Here is a 22218-nt window from a genome sequence, read left to right on the forward strand (position 1 = left end):
ACGTACATCAATATAATTGAAATTTACTCTTACTGCTTGTGCTATATGCTGATGTTTCCCTTTATAGTCTATCTACTCCATTTTCTTTAATGCTTCTGTAATCCATTAAGTTGACTTTGCAACACACCATAGCATCACAACTACATAACAGCAGCATTCTACCTCCCACCATGAAATTCCTTCACATTGGGCATGGCCCACCCAACCCAGAAGGGGCTGGAGCTGTGAGGACGGGCGAGGGGGGCCCTCTGTGTGCTCCAGTCAGGGCCCTGCACCCTCTACTAACCCTCCCCAGAGAATAGTCTTGCTCACACACACTGTCTCCAGAGGGCATGCTCTTGGCTACAAGTAACAGGAAGCTTAACCAGGAAATGGCATAAACAAGAGGAATATTCATGCTGTTCCTAGTCAGAAGCCCCAGGGTAGGGGGTTCTGGGGTTGGTGAATTCCTTGGCTCAGGGCCCTTCTCTCGCCACATGGCCATGGCCTCTCTGGTGCTCCTCTCATGGTGCCAAGATGGCTGCTACCCCTCACAGAGGGCCATGCTCAGAGGCAGAAAAAAGGAGAACACCCCTCTCGTTTGTTCTTTTTTCAGAGTGAGGAGAACCTTCCCAGAAGTCACTCCCTCCAGACTTCCTCCTCACATCTCATTAGCCAGATTTGTCTCACATGCCCGTGGCTGAACTGGAGGAATGGGATTACCATCGCTGCCACAGAGCCATGTTTTTCAAACCATTGGGGTTGAAAAATCAATTTAGTGAGTTTTGAGCACCATTTTCTTATGGAATAGAATAGACTAGGATAGCATAGAATAGAAAACGCCAGTGTGCTCACAAATAGGTTAAGTATTGTTTTGTGAAACTTTTGTTTCAGTCACATCTATACATAAATATGTGTATGTGTGTGTGATCCTGGGCAGTACTGTAAAATGACCCCTTCCCTTGTACTCCTCTCCCAGGATGGCGGGAAGCAGCTCCTGGAAGGCATGTCAGACAACAGGACCCTCCTGGAGTTTGACTTGCGCCTGTCAGACGTATCCCAGGAGAGCGAGTACCTCATTGGCCAGGCCCTCTGTGCCAACCGTGAAGCAGCCCGCCAACGGGCCTTGAATCCCAGCCACTTCATGTCGCCAATCACTGCCAAGGGCCCTGAGAACCCTGTGGGATAATATGGGGGACAGGGCTGGGGCAGTGCCCCATCGCTCACTTTGTGCGCCTGCCCTGCCTGCTGCAGACTATCCCACTGGTCCAGAGGGAGGGGGAGGAGGAGACCACGAATATGCTGGGGTGAGTGATCAAGGGTTGTGTGGATAAAGATGTGAGGAGGGGGAGGGGCCTGGAATAGGGGAAGAAGGGGTATGAAGTGGGACCCAGCCCCCATACACAGGGAGAGGGTATTACTGGACCCCCTGAAATGACCAACTTCCTCCAGGAATAGGGAAAGCAGAGAGGACTCTGAGGGACTGCATCCGCCCAGACTCTCCCACGAGGGCCACCCATCTCCCTGACCACCCTCCCTACCATTTTCCTTTCTCCTGAACAGATCCTTAACCTCTTGACCTTCAAACACACACACACTCTCTGTCTCTACACTCTCTCTCCATCCTCTGGCTACAGCAGAGTTTCGCCTGGCTCTTCCACCCTCACCCCTGCAGATGCCACCTCCCTATTACTTGACTCTGCTTAAGTGATCCAGTTCTGCTGGCCATGCCATCCCCTAATCCTCTCTCCCAATCTGGGAAGGGAGAAACAAGGTGACAGGAGGAGCTCAGACCCAGTGGCCCCCGCAAAGAGCTTCCCAGGAGATGGTGGGGGAAGTGCCACACTGGGAAGGGAAGTTGGTGAGTCATCCGCAACTTTATTATCCACCAGTTTGATTTGTACAATCTTTGCGCTTGGAAATCCACGACAGAAAGGCCACAGTGTGATGCACCCAATTGACAGAGACCTGTCTTCTCCCCAGCCAGGCCCAGCCCACCCCACAAGCCCTTGTCCCCAGGACACATGGAGCTTTCCAGGTACCCTCCACAAGTCCCCGTCACTCTGCAGCTGCCCACCCTGGGGCCACACTCACAGGAATCACATCAACCCATAGGGCCACGAAGACTGACTAATGGATTCACGCGGAGCCCCATCTTCCATGCTCCTTGCGCTGAGCAGCCCAGAACCTCCAAACCCATGTTTCCAAAGGGTGGGTCATGGGCTGCAACCACAGCTTAGGGGCGCCTGCTATCCAGGGACTCCTTCCAATGAGCAGGCGCTGAGCAGAGCACCAAAGGGGGCTTGGGAGTGACTGCACGTATGTGCCTGTCCGGGCCACCTAGAGTCTGTGTGTGCCTGACACCCTCTGACAGTTCCAGAGTGCTAACGTGTAGGTGTGAGGGTGTGAGTGTGTGAGTGTGTACGTACATAGCCACAGCTGCTAGCAGAGGTTCTAATTAGAGAAACAAGAACATTCAGTGTAAAGTTTAATTTTAGAGATTAATTAATTTTCTGGTTTTCATTTTTCCCTGGCAATCAATACAGCTATCAAGAAAATAGACCAAAGAAGTGGTTTCTCTCTAAGTCTGTGCGTGTGTGGGAGGTGAGGCTGTCTGTGTGAGAAGACCTAGGCAGAAATGGTCAATACAGGCAAAAATAATAATAGGTGTCCCCCTTCCCCTCCTCCCAACTCAGGCTGTCCCAGGAATGGGCCTGAGGGAGGAGAAGCTGAGTTCCTCCCTCCTTGGAGACGTGAGGTGGCCAGGCTGCCCTCACACAAGGGCATGACCTCCAGGTGCCAGCTGACCAAGAAGTGGGGCCTGAGGCCACAGCTCACCACCTGTACCTCACAGATGTCCATTCAGAGGAAAGAGGGGTGCTCCAAACGCCAGGCCCCTGAGGAGCACAGACTCAGGGTCCAGGCGGGTTCAGTGCTGGCAGGCAGGTGGACACTGCTGCCCAGAAACCTCATAGGCAGCTGTTCCCTCCTGCCCAAACTCCCCTTCTCCGGCCTCCTTTCCCTTCCACTCAGCTATCTCCACATCAAAGTAAAGCTCAACCCCTGATGGCCACAGGCCATGGTGTCCCCACAATCTGTGCCTCCCAAGTGCCCCCGGGAAGGAGGGCACAGGAGCCAGAGGAGATGTTGCATAGGTGGAGGCCACGCCCTCAGTAGATGCAGGCTGGCTAGGCTAGAGGAAGATGGGAGAGGCTGAGGGAAGGAAGAGGAGCTCTGTCGGCTCAGGTCAAGTGAGAAGCATCCAGGCTGAACAATATCTTGGGGGCCCAAGGGTTATCCTCTCCAGCTTGAAATGTGAGCTCAATCCCTGGGTGCTAAGTCTGCTGGGAAAACTTTAGCCAGGGGAGTTGGGAGGGCAGGAGGGTTTTACACAGACATGCACGTGGAAGCACATCAGGGTGGGAGTGATGGGGGAGAGAGGGCGGCATGAGAGCTTTAGAGGAACAGGACGTGGGGCCAGCGCCCTGGGGTGGTGGCAGGATGCCCCTATGAAGACCCTGGGACACACAGCAGGGCTTCAGCTCACAGGATAGGGGAAGACAGAGGAGTCAGGCAAGATTGAGAGAACTCCTGCCTCTGACCCTGCCACTGGAATTGAGTATTCCTCCAGGTGTGGCTTGTGACACCATCCTCTGCCCGGCAGAGGCAATGTGTGGGGACCACCACTCTCCACTCCTCCCCACTAGTCTCGGGGAGGCAAGGGCCGCCCCCCACAGACACCCCCACCTCTGGAGGTCCTTCCACTCTACCCTCCCTGCCCTCTCCTCTTTGACTCCCACCCGTTTCCAGTGTTCCTCGTTGTCACCCAGGTCTGTCTCCCACCCTCCCCACTCAGTCATTCACCTCGGCCAGCTTTAGCGAGTCCTGTCTGGGTGGTATCTCAGCCTCTCTGAAAGGAGTGCCCTCCCAGAACCCAGGGCAGGAGGCTGCTGCCCAGAGGCTGCAGTTTAGAGAGGGGACTGAGTGAGACACACTGCCCTCCACATTTTGCCTCCCCACTCCTGTCTCCCGCTGGTAACAGCTCTTCAGAGCCAGGGAGACGGAGGGAAGGGCGGGGGGGAGTGACGTCTGTGTGGTGAGCACACTCCCTCCAGAAGCCGGACTCCCGGGGCCCAGCGAGATAAACAACAGCGGAGGGAGTGGCAGAAAGGAAACCCCGGTTTTTGGGGCCAGCGCCAAGAAGAGGATAGCAACATTTCCACGGTTTTGAGATGGAGTAGCCGGGCTGACACCTGGCCCCGGCCTCAGACCCACTGAATTCATTAGCTGGTTGGAAGCCAGCTCTGCTGTTCAGCAAACCACTGCCCTCTCAGTAGAGAAAGGGCCCAGTGGGGCGAGGCAGGGAGGAAGGAAAGCCCCAATTTCCCTTCCCACGGCCTCTAAACCTCCCCAGCTGCACAGCGAGGACCTTCCTCCTCACTTGAGACGAGGCCCAACGTGGGTCCCACCGCACAGTCACCACATAACAGTCAGAGGATCCGTTGAAAGGCTGGACGGGAAACCTCAAGTGTGCTGTAGGAAGGGGAGGTGTCCCCTTAGGAACGCAGGAGCGGGGCTGGAAGAGACGACTCCGCCGGGTGGGATGCTCTCAGGGCTGCCCACCCCCACCCTCCTCCATCTATCTCTTTGTGTACAAGGAAGGCGGGGCTCGCGCCCCCATCCGGGTCTGTCCCGCGCACCCTCGCCTCCCCCCACCACGTCCCCCGTCGTGCCCAGCACAGCCTCAGTCAGCATGGCGACTCCCCCTGCTACACGCAGGGAGCACAGTCCTCGAGGGGCAGGGGGAGGCCGGCAGACCTGTCCAGGGGCAGGAGGTCACAGTGAGGTCTCTACGCAGGAGCCGTGGCGGTGCAGCGGCCGGTGGCTGTGGCCCAGACACCCCTCCTGCCGGTGCACGATGAGGACCGGGAAGTAGAGGGCGTCGTGGTAGGGCGGCGGCGGCCCGGCCTCCTCCTCCTCGTCGTCCTCGTCGTCCCCCACGCTGGCCTGGCTCGACAGCCGCGTCTGCTCCGTGGGGCAGCTCGCCTCGTTGACGCTCCCGCTCCGGCTGCGCCACAGGCAGCTGCGCCGCGAGCCGTAGAGGCGGCCGAGCGAGAAGCGGCTGCCCGCGCAGCCTGGCCCTCCGCCGGGCCCCGGGCCGGCCCGCGGGCTGGCGCAGATGCTCAGGGCGCTGCGCGAGAAGATGGACGAGCTGCTGACGGCGCGCTGGCAGTGCTCGCAGCTGCGCCGGTACGGGGCCACGCCCGCCACGCCCGGGCCGCCCACCCCGCCGTAGCGGCACGCCGGCGCGTAGCCGCCGGCCGCGCCCCCCGCGCAGCGCGCCCCCAGCCCCGCCAGGTCCATGAGCACCGCCTCCGAGTAGCTGGGCACCAGCTGCTGGTTGGAGCGGATGTGCCACTCGAGCTCCGTGCTGTCCACCGTGTTGACTCGCGGCAGGCGGTGGGTGAGCGGCGGCAGCAGCTCGTCGCTGGGGCTCAGGCCGCCGCCCGCGCTGCTCGCCGAGCCCGGGCCCTCCAGGCCGAAGAGCTTCTCCACGTGATAGTGCGCGTAGGCCGTGCGGTACTCGGCCAGCACGCGCAGCGGCCACGACAGCGTGAGCAGCGCCGCGGCCCAGAAGGCCGACGAGCAGGCGTACCACGGCGGCCTGGCCGGGTCCGGGAAGGCCACCATGAACTCGCGGAAGTCCACGTTCTTGAGGTGCATGCCCTCGCGCGCCTCCATGTAGTCGTCCAGGCCCTCGTTCTCGGCGAAGAAGCGCGCACGCTGGCACAGGTACGCGTTCTCGGCCTCCACGCTGGCGAAGCTGAAGCACTTGGTGAAGCGCAGCCGCGTGGCCGGCGCGCCCTCCAACCCCACCAGCGCCTTGGACACGTCGCGGACGCCGCAGCGCGCGTAGTCGAACTCGGCCTCTGCCACGTGCGTGTTGACGCGCTCATGGTAGACCTGCGGCGCCGGGGAAGGCGGCGGGAGTCGCTTCTGTCCGTGCGCCCTCGTCTGCCCCATCGCCGCTCTTGTTGCCTGGTCAGACCCTGAGCCCATCCCGGTTGGAGCCGGCTAGGATCTTACCATCTGGTTTATAGAGAACCTGAGGCCCTCAGCCTAATCAGTGAGTTAGAGATGAGGGCGGACTAGAACTCATCCGTACCTGTGTGCATTCTAATTTTAATTAAGCCCTGGGCTCAGACCCTGGCCATGAACTGCCCCTCCTGCTTGCCTGACCCTTTTGCCACTGCCTCCGTTGTCCCACACTGCCTCTCGTCACCGCGAACAGCCTGTCCTTCCCTTCCCAAGTGTGTTTCCAGTAGGCCCTCCAGAGGAGCTCCCTGGGAACACCTTCGTCTCTGGTCTCCAGGTCCCCATCTTAGCTATCACCCAGCCTCCTCCCTGATTCTCACGGGCCCCAGGCTTCTGTTTACCCATCCCAATACTGAGAGATTACCCTCATCTGGGAAAATCTCCTCCTCCCCCACCTCCTCCTCCTCCGGAGCCCCAATATGTCTAATGCTGGCGGGTCCAGGAAGTGCTGATTGACAGCCCCCTCCCCCATTCTCCATGGGGCCTCCCATAACTACCTCCACCTTTTTGCAGCTGACAGGACTTGGGATCCAAGCCCTGGGTTTGAGTCTAGTTCTACCACTTAGCAGCTGAAGACCTTGGGCGAGTCACTGAGCTTAGGTCTCCTTACCTGTGAAAGAGGACTTTGTAGTAGCCACCTCACTGAACAGGTGACAGCATGCTGTGAGACATGCATGTGAAGCCATCTCCAACCATTAAGCACTAAACAGTATAGATCCTGGAGCCAGACTGCCTGGGTTCAAACCCCAGCTCCACCACATACTAGCTGTTTGACTTTGAGCAAGTTACTTAACCTCTCCAAGCCTCGGTTTCCTCATGTGTAAAATGAGGATAATAGTTACCTACCCCATAGTGTTGTTGTGAGGTTTAAATAAATGATTTAAGATTTGTAAAGCACTTGGAGCAGAGCCTGGCTGCTAGTGTTTGCTGTTATTATGGTTGTTATGATTGCCTTCCTGTCGCAGGGCCCACAGGAGCTCATTGCTGCCTGTCTCCGCCTGGGGGCAGTCACGCAGGGTCCCAGCACCCCCTCCCATCTGGACTAGCCTGCGCTCCCTCCCGCCCCTCACCTGGGTGGTGGTGTAGGCGTCTCCGTTGCGATACCGGGTGACCTGGCGGGTGCGGCGGACATAGTGGTAGCTGATGGCCTTCCACCAGATGCAGGGCGTGGCCTGCTGCATGCGGCCCACGCGCTCCCGCACACTGCTCACGTCAACACGGTGCTGCAGCTCATGGCGGGCTTGGCAGTGCCAACACTCCACCAGGTAGACGGCGTACAGCATGAGCAGGAAGGCCAGGGGGATGTAGACATAGCCGTTGGAGCAGGGGCTGTCGTGGTACATGAGGCTGTTGCCCTGGTAGGCGCTGCTGAAGGTGAGGCGGGTCACCGTGGTGACGTGGCACCAGGCCACGGCCCCCAGGCAGCCGTACATGAGCAGTGAGAGCAGCAGGCACTTCCAGTGGGACTCACGGCAGAGGGACTTGGTGAAAGAGGGCTGGATGGGACGCTGCTGCTCAGATGGGCAGGGAAAGGGGCCAAGATGAGTGGGGAGTGAGACGGAAGTGGCAGGACCCAGCACAGAGATGGATGCAGGGATGGAGAGGCAGATGCCAGCACCAGGGAGGACAGGCAGAGACAGACAAGGATGTGGAGAGAAAAGGTAAGACCACGATGAGAGCCAAGGACCAGAGATAAACACAGAAGTGATCCAGAGTGAGCCATGAGGACAGGAAAAGGGAACAGAATGCCAATACAGGGAAGTGCAGAGAGAGAGTGACAGAGAGGGATCAGAGCCAGAGATGGAGGGAGGAGGCCCAGGTGACAGAGAAGAGACAGATGGATAGGATGGCACCCAGAAAAACAGAGTCCAAAGACAGGTGCAAAGATGGCAATGAAACAGGAGAAGGTGTGGATGGGGAAGACAGAGGAGGACAGACAGGCATCAGCGAAGGCAGGTCCCCAGCCCGGACCCCTTCCAGGTGTTCCAAGAAAGAAGGGAGGGGCCCACTGACATCATCTTCCCACTTAAGTGGGGCCCTCACTTCCAGATTTTTTCAGTCCTGGGTTCTGGAAGAGCCACTCTTCTCTGACCCGTCCACCTCCCTGTCCCTCACAGCCAGCCTTGTACCTCCTTTGGAAGGAAACCTCAATCCCTGTCTCTTTCCCCCACTTTCTGGACCCCAGGCCCCCTGTGAGTCTCCCTCCTGCACCCTAACATCCTTCTCCTGTTTTAAGATGGGAGGCAGGGGGCTGGGCACCCGTGAGCAGAAAGCTGTCCAGGAAGAGATATCCAGAAGGGCAGAGGCATGTGGCTGGGGGGAGGGGATGTGGGACAGGGGTGGGGGGGTAGGGAGGAAGACGTTTGCAGCCCAGCCATTTGTCAAGACAAAATGATTTTTAGTGCTTTCCCGGGGCCTGTTAAAGGACTTGGAACGTTCTGTCCCTTGGTCACCCCGGTGAGTTGTTTACATGTCTGGCACCCCACTAGACTGGGTGCTCCTGAGGGCAGGCCTCATTCTCTTTGCATCCCCTTGCCTACCAGGGTGCTGGCACCGAGCAGTCTCTTAATAGACGAGGACTGAGCTGGATTTCTGGTGGTGGCCTGTGCTTTCTCACTCCTCCCCGCACACGCCCTCCTGCTGAGATCCGGACTTATTCCCTCAATTCCCCAGGCCTGACCTGGAAGCTGGCCAGGGGAAGGGAGACAAGAGTGGAAAGGCAGAGCACAGTAACAGGCAGCAGGCCTTGGACCTGGTGTGGAGTCAGAGAAAGATCTGGAAGTGCAGATAGGTAGGTGGGCTAGGAGACAGCACACAGCATACACAAACAAGATTAGGGTACACGTGCCTTTCCAGGAGCCCTGTCCTGGGGGCGGGTGTATATGTGCACCTTCGTGTGCCCACCTGGGTGTGCACTTGTCCCCATGAGAGCACATCTGAACGGGGTTCTACCTGCAGGTCTGTCCGCGCCTGTGTGCTTCTGCCCTAGTGCAGTGTGTGTGTGTGTGCACGAGTGTGCATGGGAGACAGGGTGGGGAAGGTGAGGGGTGCTCTTGGTACTTTCCTCAGTCCCTTTGTCTCCAGGTTCAGAGGACTGAAGAGTAGGGCCCCCAACTAGGTATATGCTTAGTACCAATACTCTGAAGGATTCCTGGGCTCAGGGCCCCCTGCGGGGGCTGCATGGACATTGGAAGAGAGAGGTGCACACCCTCGCCCCACACACACTCCCAGTGACCCTAGGGGTCATCGCCTCTGTACCCATGTGACCTTAAGACCCCAGCTGCGGTAACACCACCATTTCCCCATGCTACTCCCCTGTCTCTGTGGCCCCCATGAGTCGCCCTTCTTGGCCTTCAAGATAGCATCCCCCTCCGCAAGTTAGGATTCCTGCCGCCCTCCCCAACCCCATCCGCCTGGGGTCCGCGAGGCTCCGCCCCTAGGCCCCTCCCCCTACCCGGGACCCCCCCCCCCCCGAGCCCCGCCCCCGGCGCGGCCCCTTCCCCGCCACCGCGGACAGCTCCGGCCGCGGGTGGGGGCAGCGGCGCGGGACTGCAGCTGCGGCGGCCGCCTCGGGGTGCGGGGCGCCGGCCGCGCTGCGGCGGAACCCGCGGGGGCCGCGCGTGGCGGGGGATGGGGGGCCAGGCTGCAGCCGCGCCCGGGGAAGGGGCGCCGCCGGCTCTCACCTCCTCTCGGGCGGGGCCCTCGTCCGCCGCCGCCGCCGTGGGCTCCTCCGGGACCCCGGGGCCGCCACCGCCGCCGCCGCCGCCGGCGCTCTCTCCCGCGGCCGAGCCAGGGGGGGACATGGCGTAGAGGGGGCGCCTCGAGCTCAGGGCCTCCCGGGGGGCTGCCGGGGGCCGCGGGCATCCTGCGCGGGCCCAGGGGAGGGGGCGGGAGGGGGCGGGGCCCTCGCTGCTCCCCACCCCCCGCCGGGGGGAGGGGGCCTGGAAAGGGCACCGGGGGTAAGGGGCTGGGGGCTGGGGGTGAGGAGGCGGGCTGGGGGGCCGGGCTGGGGGGGCCGGGGCCGGGGGCGGGTGTCACCTTGAGGCCCTCGCGGCGCCGCTCCGCCTCCCGCCCGCTCCCGCCGCCGCCTTTTGTCTGAGCCGAGCTGGAGCCAGCGCGCCCCCCCTCTTCTTCCCAGCGCAGGAGCCCCGCCTCCGGCCCCCCAAACTCCGCCTTCCCCAAGCCTACCTAATAACCACCCCCCAAAGGGGAGAGCAACAGGGGCTCTGCGCACCCCTTCCCCACTTCCAGCCCTGCTCACTGCACCCCCACCCCACCATCCTAAGGAAGATCTATACCGCAACTCCTGTCCATCTATTCTCCGTGGAGGGGGCGCCAGAGGTTCAACCAACATCCTTCCCCATCCTTGGTTCCGGCAAGTTCCTGGGGCTGAGGGTGGGGAGAGGAGATTGAGTCTTGAAATGCCAGGGAAAATCCTTATTCCCAGTTGGGTGGTAAAGGGTTAAGGCAGGAGCCAGACTTCAGAGGCCAGACCCAGCCGGACAGGGATGGAATAGGGTGAAGGGGAAAGGATTGGAGCTAGATGTGAGAAAGGACTAACAGAGGGCAGAGGGGAGGACATTGGAACCAGCCTTCACTGAGCCATCTTGCCTCCCTAGGAGAAGAGTCCCAGAGAAGCAATGACGTGTGTCCATTGCCCCAGGCTGGAGGTCAGGAAACCTGAGTTCTAATTCTTAACCCTGGCTCTGCCATTAATGAGTTGTGTGACCTTGGGCAAGTGCTTTCCCCTCTCTGAGCCTTAGTTTCCTCATCTATGCAGTGAGGAAGTTGACTGGACAATCTCTAAGGCTCTGACCTTCTTCTGTGAGTGTAGGAGGCAAAGTCACAGACCACAGGTGAGGCTGAGTGAATGCAGGTAGCCTACCCCTTTGTGACTTCCCCCCACACTGCTTTTCCCTGCACCTCCTAGGATAGCAGAAAGGAAACTGACATTCATTCATTCACTCATTCATTCCTGAATGCATCCATTCAATAAACAGGTATTAGGTACCTACTGTGTGCCCTGTTCAGAAATGAAACACACAATTTCCTGCCCTTAAGGAGCATAAAGTCTAATGGGGACTGGGGACATGGAAAGCAATCATTATGATAGAGGAGGATAAAGGCGATGCATGATCAGTCTGGGTGTGTGCAGTCACTATGGGCCCCTACTGTGTGTCATATGCTACATTAAAGTCTTTGACATATAGTCACTGTGTCCCCATTTACCCACAAGGAACTGAGGCAGAGGGAGGGTGAGTGACTTATGCAAGGTCACCTGCTAGGACTCACAGAGCTAGTCCTAGAATCCAGATCTTTCCCATTAAAAGGTCCATGGGGATATTTGGGAGTAGGAAGTTAGCTTGAAGCAAAGCCTGGATATCTGATCTTTGTGGATAGGGGACAGGCACACTGATCTGCTGGAATGGTCCTGTCCTCATCTGGGGCAGAAGAGCCACTGCCTCCACCCCCCCCCCCCCACACACACACCCCGCTCCTGGTTCTGCCTCCATTTTCCTACTCTTCCCTTTCTGGTTGAGGTGAGGGTGGCTCTCTGTCAGCCTAGTGCTTCAGAACTATACAGCCTGCATGCTCCTCCCCAGGTCAGTGAATCCATCCTCCCTGCCCAAACAGAGGAAGGGTCTGGTTCTGAAGAGACTGGGGTTCTCCTTCACTCCCATGGCACAGGAGGAATCTCACCTGGTGGCTCATTCCAATGTCTCCCACCCATACTTTTTAGGAAGTCCTGCCTCACAGCTAATTCCAACCCCTCTTCTGGTTTCAGCTCATTCCACCTAGTTCACTGCAGACAGAGAGCAGAGGTCCTAACCCTGGCCTTTCCTAACCCAGATAGGATCCTCACACGCCCCATTTAGTTATCTTCTTGCTGCCTGCCACCCCCACTGCTTTCCCATCTCCACCTCAGGGGGCTTTGGAAGAGAGATAGCCCAACGTCTTTTGGGCAACCCCAGAGCGCCCAAGAGATAAAAGACCACCACCCCCCTTCTCCACTCACACACACGACCCGTCCTTGGAAGCCCGGGGAAGAGAGGGGTGAAGGGAGGATGCTGTGGAAGGATCCAGCTTACCAGCTGGTCATCATGGCAACCAGACCTGTTTCCTGAAGATGAGTCTCGCTGGGGTGGGGGTGGGGGGCACCACAAAGGAAATCAGAAAACAACAGCAGAGGAGCCCAGCCTCAGAGAAGACTGGGGCTGAGGAAGCAAGGTCAGGACCCTGACCTTCCTGTGACCTGAGTCAAAGTCTCCAGGTCATCTTTCCAGATGACACTGCCACAGTCCCTCTCCCCATTCCTGAAGTGTCCCCAGAAGGGCTTCCTGTCACAGTGCAGGCTAGGTGGAAGCAGTGGGTGACTCAATGCTGACCCCACGTGGCCAGAAAAGGGGCTGCCACACACCTGTTCTGGTTCAAAGCCAGACACCACACTGGATTGGGCTAGGTTTTTCCTTAAATTCAGCTTCTGTATGAATGAGAAGAGCAGTCACTGCACCCTCTTGCGTTCCTGTGTTCTTGCAGAGGACTCAGAAGTCCCAATTCCTTAGACTTTCATAAAGGAAAGAAAGTTTCACTGAAAACATTTTTAAAGTTCTGGATTAGGGACAGGAGAACCCAGCTCTGCACTTTCTGACTGTTTGACCTTGGGCAAGTCAACTCACCTCCCTGGGCCTCAGCTTCCCAACTTTAAGACGGGGTGATAGTGCCAGGTTTTGAACCCAAGTGGTCTGTGTCTGCAGTTTATGACTGTACTTTTTGCTCCAGCCTTTGAAGAGGGGAGAGGAACACGTCAGGGGAGGAAGTTGAGAACATCTGAAATCACACTGACCCAAGGGAAGGAGATGCCTCAATTTCCTTGGGCTTTCCCCTCCTGGTTCCTCACTGCCGCATGCTTAACACATCCTCCCCACTCTAATCATCTATGGGGAAGGAGAACAGTGGGTCATCTCTTCCCGTCTGCCCTCCCCACTCTCTTCTCTCTCCACTCATGCCCCCTCCAGAGACTAGGTACTTCTCTTCTCCCCAGCCTTTTTCCCTTCCCATTTCCAGTTCAAATGGAAACTTCCCTGCCTACTGGGTTGTTGGCCCCACTGTGTGCCCCCACAGCACCCTGTTCTCACTCCTGTCTCAGCACAATCATTCTGTATCGTAATTGCCAGGGGGCTTTTTGAAGGCTAGAACCATGGGACATTTTCTGGTGGTTGGGGGGTGTGGTTGTTGGTTATTACCCTTACCGTGATATTCAGTTTTGCTTCCAGCAGAGAGAACAATGTCAGACATACAGGAGAAGCTTCATACATGTTTGTCAAATGGGTGAATAGATGGATGGGTGATGGATGACTAAACAAGATTGCATGGGGGAGGGCAGTAGGGAAGCTGGTTAGTGGCCAACTACGCTCATCCCAGCTTCCTCCCCCAAATGCCAGAGATAGAAAGGGGAGATGTTCCCTTGGGGATGACCTTCTAAGGATATTGCTGGCCCTAGGTCGATAGCACTTGGGGTAGGGGATAAATCATGGGGTGCTGGTTGGGGGCTCACTATGTGAGTGGGGTTTCCCTATGGCCTCCCTAGGCCCGGGGAAAGAGGAAAGATGTGCTGGCATTGGGGCTGGGGCTGTGGAGGGGACCTCAGCAGAGCGCAGCCCAGCATGTCTGGGGCCTCCCCGTCCTGGCCCCACCATGAGAAACTAAACTTTTCTGACCGCTGGGGGTAACCAGATGTTGTAACCACCTGACACCAGTGTTTCACCCCTGTCAGGAATGACCATTCTGCTGCTTTAGACAACAAAAAACATGACCATTCTGCTTTTTTTAGACAACAGTCTGCTTGAGAAAACCCACTTTCAAAAAACACATCCTCGGGGCTGGCCCAGTGGTGTGGTTAGGTTTGCACGCTCCACTTCGGTGGCCAGGGGTTTGCAGGTTGGAATCCTGGGCACGGACCTATGCACCACTCATCAAGCCATGTGTGGCGGTGTCCTACATATAAAATAGAGGAAGATGGGCACAGATGTTAGCTCAGGACTGATCTTCCTCAGCAAAAAAAAGAGGAGGATTGGCAACAGATGTTAGCTCAGAGCCAATCTTCCTCACACACACACACACAAAACACATCCTCATGTCCCATTCTGTGTGATCTGGGAAGTTGACACGGGAGACCCTCTATCGAGGACCCGAACAGAGAACTGCTCCTTTAAAGACAAGCAGTGTCCCCTTTCCCTACCCGAACTCGGGGGCACTGGTAGATGAGAAAGCAAAAGAAGTTGAGACAAATGGGCCAGGGATAGGAAGCAATGCGTCCCCATCCCATCACCCACGTGCCCTCCCCACAAGACGCCCAGCTTGTGCAGACGATTAATAAATATTCCTTTAAAAGGAAACGAATAAATAAATGAATGAATGGAAAAGAATGAATGAAGAAATGGAGGAAGTGGAAAGAAAGAATGCATGGAATTAATGAATAGAATGAAGAAGGAAGGGGAAAAGAGTAAATGAGTGAATAGTTGGATGAATGAATGACTGGGTGAGTTAACGCTCGAGTGAGTCAGACCGGGTAACCCCTGACTGGGAGCCAACGCAGAGGGCGGGGTCAGGGGGATTCCGAAGGGCGGGGCCTCGGCCCGGAAGCGCCCGTCGGGGGCGGGGCCTGGGGGCGGGGCGAGCGCGCGCGTCCGACCGGGTTGCCCGGCTGCCCGAGTAGCCGCTGCGGTGGACCTCGCCGGTGCCCCGAGCCCCGTCGGCGCTTCTCACTGACCCCTGCGGCCCCCGCAACCTGGGAAGGAGGCCGCTCCAGGCCGGGCGCCGGCTCTACGCGGCGGCCTTGCAACCCGGAAAGGCGGCCGGCGGAGCCCGGAGCAGGATTCTGCTCGGACCCGGCCCCTGCGGGCATGTCGGAGGCGAGGAAGGGGCCGGACGAGACGGATGAGAGCCAGTATGACTCGGGCATCGAGTCTCTGCGCTCTCTGCGATCCCTGCCCGAGCCCGCCCCTGCCCCGGCCTCGGTCTCCGGGCCCTCCGACGGCGGCGGCTCCCAGCCCTGGACCCATCCTCCCCGAACCGCCAAGGAGCCACAGGAGAAGGAAGACACAGATGGGGAGCGGGCTGACTCCACCTATGGCTCCTCGTCGCTCACCGAGCCCCTGACCTTGTTGAGGAGCCCCGAGACCGAGGACCCAGCTCCAGGCTCGCCGCTCCCCCCTGCGGGGGCGCTGAACCCTCAGCAGCTGGAAGCCCTCACTTACATCTCTGAGGACGGAGACACGTGAGTATGGGGGCTAGGCTGAGACAGCACCTCTTCTTCCCAATTCCAACTCCGGGCCTCCCCAGAGCCACAACAGGCCGGACACCCCCACTAGGAGGATTCCTCAAAGCACCCGCCCTGGAAGGGGCAGTCCCCAGTCTCTCTTCCAAATTCCAAACTTGACTCTCAGCCCGTTTTTGAGCTCTAGCCAGGCCCCGACCAGAGGACCTGGCATCATCTCTCTGCCCCCTCTTTTGGCAGGGTCCTTACGGGCACCTGGGACCCCAGCTAGCATCTTGGATACCTAGCAATAACTCACCACTAGGAAGAGAAAATTCCCCTGACCAGTCCAGTCTTTTTTCTTGCTGGGAGAGAGGGCATCCTTGTTTGCTCAATATCTGAGATTCCCGGCCCCTGACCTCAGAATGCTCTGTCTCAAGGAACAGGAGATGCCAGTTGCAGGTTGCCAGTGGGGGCCAGGAAGCCAGGAGTAGGGGTGCTGCCAGGGTGCAGAGCTGAGGCTGACCCTGAGGAGGAGGGGGTGAGCCAAGCCGGGGCACTCTTGCCCCAGCAGACAGACAGGCGGCTGGCTGCCCCAGCTTACTTCCTCCTCTGCTGAGAAAGGGGAAGTGAAGGCTGGAGTCAGCCTTACCGACACTCTCCACCTCCTGAGCCCCCCAAATCCCTCTCGCTGTCATGTCTGACCCCCTCACTTTATCCTTCCTCCCCCAGGTCCAGGTGGGACTTGGTGGGGACGGGGCTAGGAGGCAGTTGAAGTAAGAAGCACTTGTGTGGGAAGGGCTGGCCAGTTGAGGATTTGCTCCTCTGGAAGAAAACCCTGACGGTGGCTGGGATTTGGGGGTGAGAAACAGAGTGGAGGCGGCTGGAGTCCTGGATCAGGGATGCTGGACTGAGGAGGCGTGTAGAGGAGCCAGGAGGTATCTGTGCTGACCTGCTTTTTGGAGATGACATCCTGATCCTGGGTGCCCTTTGACAAAGACAGCCTCTGGACCCAGTGGTGGGAGAGGCGTGACCCCGGGCCTTTTTGTACTCTGTGTCCAGATCACCAGCCTTCAGGCCCAGAACAAGATTGTGGGGGCTCCATGCAGAATACCTATGGCTGACCTTTGACCCAGGGAGTGGGGACTTCTGCCACTGCCCTCCTTTGTTAGCCTCTCAGCCCCAGCCTTTCCCGACTCTAGTTAGAGACAGGTGTTGTGTCTAGACTGTGGCAGGTGGAGGGAGAGGTGTCAAGACTCCGGTCCCCTGAGAGGAGGCGGCACTTTCTTCCCTCAGAGGTGTCTGGTGGTGGGACATATGGAAATGGGAAGAGGAAGTGGGAGGAGGGGAGACTGAGGGAAAGAGGGAGGTGGCTGCAGGAATGTGACCCAGAGAGCAGGCCCTGGCCTAGGGGATTTCCAGAGCAGTTCCTCCCTCCCTCCGTCACTCTCTCCTGGGCCTCTCCTGCCGCCTGCTGCCAAGCCTGCCCCCTCCTCCTGAGCAGCCCCCTCCCCAGCCCAGACAGGTCTTTGAGTTAAGCACCCCCCCACACTAATGCCCCAAGGCAGCTGTCCCTGCGGCCTAGACCCTCCAGCTCGGGCTTTCGTTTTCCCCACCTGATGTGGGGAAACCCCAGGACTGGAACTTCCCCTCCCTGCTGCCCACCTCCCCCCACTCCTAGGTTAAGGCTCTTTGTCCCCCACAAACACACATTTTCTGCACTGCACAGACGTCCCCTTGGAGGTGCACACAGGAGCAGAGGGCCTCTGGTCAGGCCCCGCCCAGTGTGTGCTTTCTGAAGAGTGGCCCTCTTAACTCCCTGTGAGGGTGGCAGGACAGGATGCTGCACTGTCCTTGCTCCTCTTCCCAGAGCTTCTGTTTTCTCTCCCCTGGACTGTGTGACATGGAGTTGCTGGGGGTGGGGGTGACCGCACCCCTGCCCTCTCTGTTCTCTCTGTTGGGGTGGGGGAGGTGGGGCGCTCAGCCTTGGAAACCACCTCTGCACTACGCTGGCAGCTTTCGGTTTGGCTTTGAGCTGCAGCTGCCTGGCAGGGCCCTGGGCTGGAGGGGAGCGGGGTGTGGGTAGGCTGGACAGGAAGGCGCTGGTCCCATCAGCACCCTGCCCACACTCCCACTCAGCCAAGGCCCTCCTGAAGGCCAGAGATGGGAACTGTTTTTGAGCTCCCACCCCCAGGATCCTGGCTTCCCGCACCAACCCTCACTTCCTGGCCCAAACTCTCACTTCCTGCACCTACCCTACGGATGGCTGCTTACAGGTTGATGTGTTCCTTCTAACCCCAGGACCCCAGCCCACTCTCTCTGGCCTGGGCCCTGACACTAAACTCTGTCCCTGCCCTACAGGCTGGTCCACCTGGCGGTGATTCATGAGGCCCCAGCTGTGCTGCTCTTTTGCCTGACTTTGCTGCCCCAGGAGGTCCTGGACATTCAGAACAACCTTTACCAGGTGGGTGGAGAGGGTGGGCTGTGCCCGGATACCCATATCTGCCCTGGCAGCCATCCCAGCAGCCAAACGGGCATCTTTAGGCTGCTCACTCAGGAAACTATTTGCCAGACACTGGGCTAGAAGCTGACGATGCAGACACGAGTAAGACACAGCCTTTGCCCACAAGATGTTCGCAGCCTGGGCTAAGGGACTCGTGTCAACACCTAATTACAGCGTGGTGACAAGAGTTGTGATGGAGACACATACCAGCTGCTGTGGGATCCAGTGTCTTTGGGGAGCAGCCAGGGAAGGCTTAATACAGCAGATGACATCTGAAAGGAGGCTTAAAGAGGAGTGTGCCAGGTGGAGACTGCCTGGTGCCTCTGTCTTTCCTCCCCCAAGCCCTCCCTGTATCCTAGCCCCTGGGGATAACAGAGGTCTCCCCAGAGGGTGAGAGGCCAGACCTGGCCCCCCATCTGTCCTTTCTCCAGGGGCTACAAGAAGAGCAGGGGGACACTTCCCTTCCCCTGCCTCCAGAGTTGCGGCCCCAAGAGCTGGTCAGGGGTGACAGGGAGAAGGGCATGGTCATTTTTCCTTGGAAGACCAGGGCCTTAGCCTTTATAAGCTGCCCTCAAAGAAGGTACTGGCAGCTGGCAATTCCTGTGCCCACCCTAGCAGGTTCCCAGAGGTGGGAGCATGCTGCCCTGTGACCTCTGTTTGTGCCTACAGACAGCACTCCATCTGGCTGTACATCTGGACCAGCCGGGTGCAGTTCGGGCCCTGGTGCTGAAGGGGGCCAGCCGGGTGTTACAGGACCGGCACGGTGACACAGCCCTGCATGTGGCCTGCCAGCGCCAGCATCTGGCCTGTGCCCGCTGCCTGCTGGAGGGACGGCCAGAGCCAGGCAGAGGACCGGCCCACTCCCTGGACCTCCAGCTGCAAAACTGGCAAGGTGCAGGCAACCTCAGGGGCCCTGGGATGAGGAGGGGATGGGAAACAGAGATCCCACCCTCAGGGAAGAGAGGGTCACAGCTTGTCCATTGATGCACCTCTGTTTCTAAGCACACAGGTACTCAGTACATCTTGGCTGAATGAATGAATCTGCTTTAGAATTTACTGAGAACCTAGATGTGCTAAAGAGAGAGCTAACCTTGCCCTCAAGATATTCAGTTTTATAGTGATTAGTTGAACTCATTAATTCATTCACCAAAAACGTACGGAGGGCCTTCTATGTACCAGACATCTTCTAGGAGCTGGGCTTGCATCTGTGAACAAAACAGAGAACGACTGAGACACAATAAATACAAGAAGTGGGTTCTCTCATAGGTTAAAGACAGTAAGTGCTGTAGGAGAGGCAGAGCAGAGCGAGAAGTGGAATGTGGGAGGTGGGGGTTACTGTGATTTTTAAATAGGGTGCTCAGGGAAGCTCATGGAGCAGGGACATTGGAGCAGAGACTTGAAGGAGGGGAGGGATGTAAATTTGGATCTAGTTCTCTAAGCAAAGGGAGGTCCAGGCAGAAAGGAGATAGCTAAAAGGCTAGGGGAGCTGGCGGGAGGAAGCGGCCCCTGGGGAGGGGCTGGGGGCATGAGGAGCCAGAGAGCACTGAAGAAGGTGGCTTTTGGATGAGGCTTGAAGGCAGGTAGAGTTGGGGGGGTGTGGGGGATAGAGAGAGAGGAGAGAGAGAGAGAGTGTATGTGTCGGGGGAGGGGGTGTGTGTTGGGGGAGGGTGTGTGTATGAGGGGTGTCACTCAGCAACCTGACCCCTGAAGCGTGCAAGTTTCAATAACATGATTCTGAAAAGGTGGAAACTCTGAGTTCCTTTCCCCCAGACTTTTGAGGGGGTTTTTGAGTTGTGTTTTAACAGTCCTGTGATCAGAGGCATTGAGTGGGCAGTGGGTCCCTTGGGGCTGAGGGGTAGGGAGGTCCCTGACAAAGAGAGAGAGAGAGTTGGTGGCTGGGCTGCAGATGAGCAGTCCCCACCCTCACCCCATCCCAGGTCTGGCTTGTCTCCACATCGCCACCCTTCAGAGGAACCGGCCACTCATGGAACTGCTGCTTCAGAATGGAGCTGACATTGACGCACAGGTGAGGCGGCCAGTCAGGGCACTGCCCCGCCCAGGGCCTGCCCCACCACTGGGTCCAGCCCCTGGCCCCCTGCACGGCGGTCAGAAGTGGTAGCACTCACCTCCTTATCTGGGGCCAGGCTCAGGACGCTGCCTCTTGAGGGCCTTGGCTGACATCCTTCTTCCCCTCCAGGAGGGCACGAGTGGGAAGACAGCACTGCATCTGGCCGTGGAGACCCAGGAGCGGGGTCTGGTGCAGTTCCTGCTCCAGGCTGGTGCCCGGGTAGACGCCCGCATGCTCAATGGGTGCACACCCCTGCACCTCGCGGCGGGCCGGGGCCTCAGCAGCATCTCATCCACTCTGTGTGAGGCGGGTGCTGACTCCCTGCTGCGGAACGTGGAGGATGAGACTCCACAGGACCTGGCTGAGGATGTAAGAGGCAGACCCTCAGCTCTGCTCTCCAGGGCCTCCCACACCCATAGCAGAGAAAGGCACTGTAACAGCTGGAAGGACCAAGGAGTTAGGGTCCCGGGGTGTAATCCAGGACGGCCACTCACCAACTGTGGGACCTTGGGCAAGCCTCTGCCCCTCTCTCAGCCTGTTTCTTAGTTGGTCAGGACCAGGGGGCCCACACTTGGACTAGTGCAGGAGCCCTGCAGCTCAGGTGATCAGTGAAGCAGGCTAGGTATAAGACAGCGGGTGGTGGGGCCTGCGGGAGACTGGAGGGTCTGTGCCCGAGGGTCATTCTGCTCAGCTTCAGCAGATGGTTGCAGAGGAGGAATGTGGGCCCAGTGTTTCCAGGCCTTGCAATTTTTTACAAGAGATGAAACCTAGATTTTTTGTACAGTCTTTTCCATTTTTAAATGTTCAATGTAAAAAAATATTCAAAATGTTTTGTGAGTAACCCCCGCCAAAAAAAAAACAGACCCATGGGCTGGATCACCTCCTAGGTCCTTGTTAGCTCTGATAATCCGGCATTATCTTAGAGAGTGAGGGCTTGCCTAAGGCCTCAGGACTCTGCCTAGCCCAGAGAGAGGCCAGTTTGGGGATTAGTGGGAAGATTTGTTCCCTGATGTCCTTCAACTGTCATTTGGTGGGGAGGAAATGGCCCAACAGATCTCCCCAGCTCCCTCCCCAACTGCTGCCTTTTCCTGTGGGCCCTGATCTTGCTTCTCTCCACTCTCTTTCTCAGCCCCTTGCTCTTTTGCCCTTCGATGACCTGAAGATCTCAGGGAAGCCCCTGCTGTGTGCTGACTGAAGCCAGGGCAGGGTCTGGGGCCCGGGGGCTCCACCTCTTCCCATCTGGAAGCTGGAGCCACAGCTGCTGCAGTTTGGTTGGGCCCAGGCAATGTGCCCTTCTGGTGTCCTGGGGACTGCTGAGGCCAGAGCCTGGGGCCAGCACAGTCCTGAGCTGAGAGGAGAGAGCCCGTCTGGAACGAAGAGCTTCCCAGGTGCATGGAGATTCTGAGAAGATTCCCAAAGCCCCGGGATACTTGGCGAAGCCTGTTTGCCTCTCTTGAAGACGGCAGAGGCTGTCGTTTCCACCCACGTTGGGTCAGCCTGCAACTGCCAACCAGAAGGAAAACATGGACTCTCCTGAGTGAGGAGAGAAACTGAAATATGAGCAAGCAGGGCCCTGAGGGGTTCCACCTCACTGCTGCTGAGGACTCTTAACACTGTTGTTTAAAGACTTCACACAGACGGCCCTGAACTGAGCCTCTGGGGAAGGGGAAGTTTCAATAACATGACACTAAAATGGCATAGACTTTTTGAAAAGTTTTCCCCCCTAGAGCTCTTTTGCGCCAGTGCATGTCTGTGTGCATTGGGGATTTTTAGACAGGCCTGCCCTGTGAACTTGTGGTGGAGGCCAAGAGAAGGAAATTGTCCCTTGAGCAGAGTAGGGCCTGACTGGGTGGGGCAGGGGGGCTAACAGTCCTGCAGCCTCTCTGTCCAGCACAGACCCTTGCCCTTTCTGTGGAAACACAGAGGGATGGAGGAAGAGAAAGAGAAATGAGAAAACACAGGCGGGAGGCCTCACCACTGCCCTGGAGGTTGCTATCTGGAGGAGCTGGAGAGAAGGGCTAGCCTATGGAGGGTGACACAAGGGAGCTGTGGCTTTTGATGTTTTTCCTCTCATTCCACCCATGTTTGAGGGCCCTGTTTGGTCAGGCCTGTGCTGGGATGATGAATACGGGGGAATAAATCAACCCAGTCTCTGGCCACTTGGCGCTTATAGTCTAGTGAGTGAGACAGCTATTAAAATCACGAACATCCAAATAAATATGTAATTACAAGTTGCATTGGATGCTGTGAAGGAAAAGAATAGTGGGAAGGAGAACAGTGGAGTGGGTGGAGGGCCATACTTTTGGGTGGTCAGGG

The 22218-nt window shown here is 57.9% G+C and overlaps 4 protein-coding genes across 8 annotated transcripts in view; 2 read left to right on the plus strand and 2 right to left on the minus strand.

Annotated features, from left to right (window-relative positions):
• Positions 1-1319, plus strand: part of TCTE1 (t-complex-associated-testis-expressed 1) — a 13072-nt gene extending 11753 nt beyond the window's left edge. For all 3 annotated transcript variants that reach the window (XM_058554243.1, XM_058554242.1, XM_058554244.1), the window contains one exon: positions 959-1319. In XM_058554243.1, coding sequence (XP_058410226.1) covers positions 959-1168 — 210 coding nt within the window. In that variant the 3' untranslated portion in view covers positions 1169-1319. The remainder of the gene's footprint in view (positions 1-958) is intronic.
• Positions 440-9946, minus strand: TMEM151B (transmembrane protein 151B). The gene is made up of 3 exons (XM_058554245.1): positions 9759-9946; positions 7146-7586; positions 440-5943 (listed from the first exon to the last, which is right to left on the minus strand). The coding sequence occupies exons 1-3, from the start codon at positions 9876-9878 to the stop codon at positions 4816-4818; spliced, it is 1689 nt and encodes a 562-aa protein (XP_058410228.1). The 5' UTR covers positions 9879-9946; the 3' UTR covers positions 440-4815.
• LOC131413614 (collagen alpha-1(II) chain-like) lies at positions 9877-16698 on the minus strand. 3 transcript variants are annotated; one of them, XR_009221991.1, is made up of 3 exons: positions 15651-16698; positions 13933-14070; positions 13330-13431 (listed from the first exon to the last, which is right to left on the minus strand). XR_009221991.1 is itself a non-coding variant. In XM_058554247.1 (2 exons), exons 1-2 carry the CDS (start codon positions 16027-16029, stop codon positions 9902-9904), a joined length of 942 nt encoding a protein of 313 aa, XP_058410230.1. In that variant the 5' UTR covers positions 16030-16698; the 3' UTR covers positions 9877-9901. The 3 variants fall into 3 exon arrangements, 1 of the variants encoding a protein (XP_058410230.1); XM_058554247.1 differs by lacking the exons at positions 13330-13431; positions 13933-14070 and adding an exon at positions 9877-10464; XR_009221990.1 differs by lacking the exon at positions 13330-13431 and having other exon boundaries at positions 13844-14070.
• On the plus strand, positions 14773-22061 carry NFKBIE (NFKB inhibitor epsilon). The gene is made up of 6 exons (XM_058554246.1): positions 14773-15352; positions 17693-17795; positions 18504-18726; positions 19772-19860; positions 20032-20271; positions 21032-22061. Exons 1-6 carry the CDS (start codon positions 14979-14981, stop codon positions 21095-21097), a joined length of 1095 nt encoding a protein of 364 aa, XP_058410229.1. The 5' UTR covers positions 14773-14978; the 3' UTR covers positions 21098-22061.
• The last annotated feature ends 157 nt before the right edge of the window (positions 22062-22218 follow it).

The sequence above is a fragment of the Diceros bicornis genome, chromosome 14 (assembly GCF_020826845.1).
Source record: "Diceros bicornis minor isolate mBicDic1 chromosome 14, mDicBic1.mat.cur, whole genome shotgun sequence".
NCBI classification, from domain to species: domain Eukaryota; kingdom Metazoa; phylum Chordata; class Mammalia; order Perissodactyla; family Rhinocerotidae; genus Diceros; species Diceros bicornis.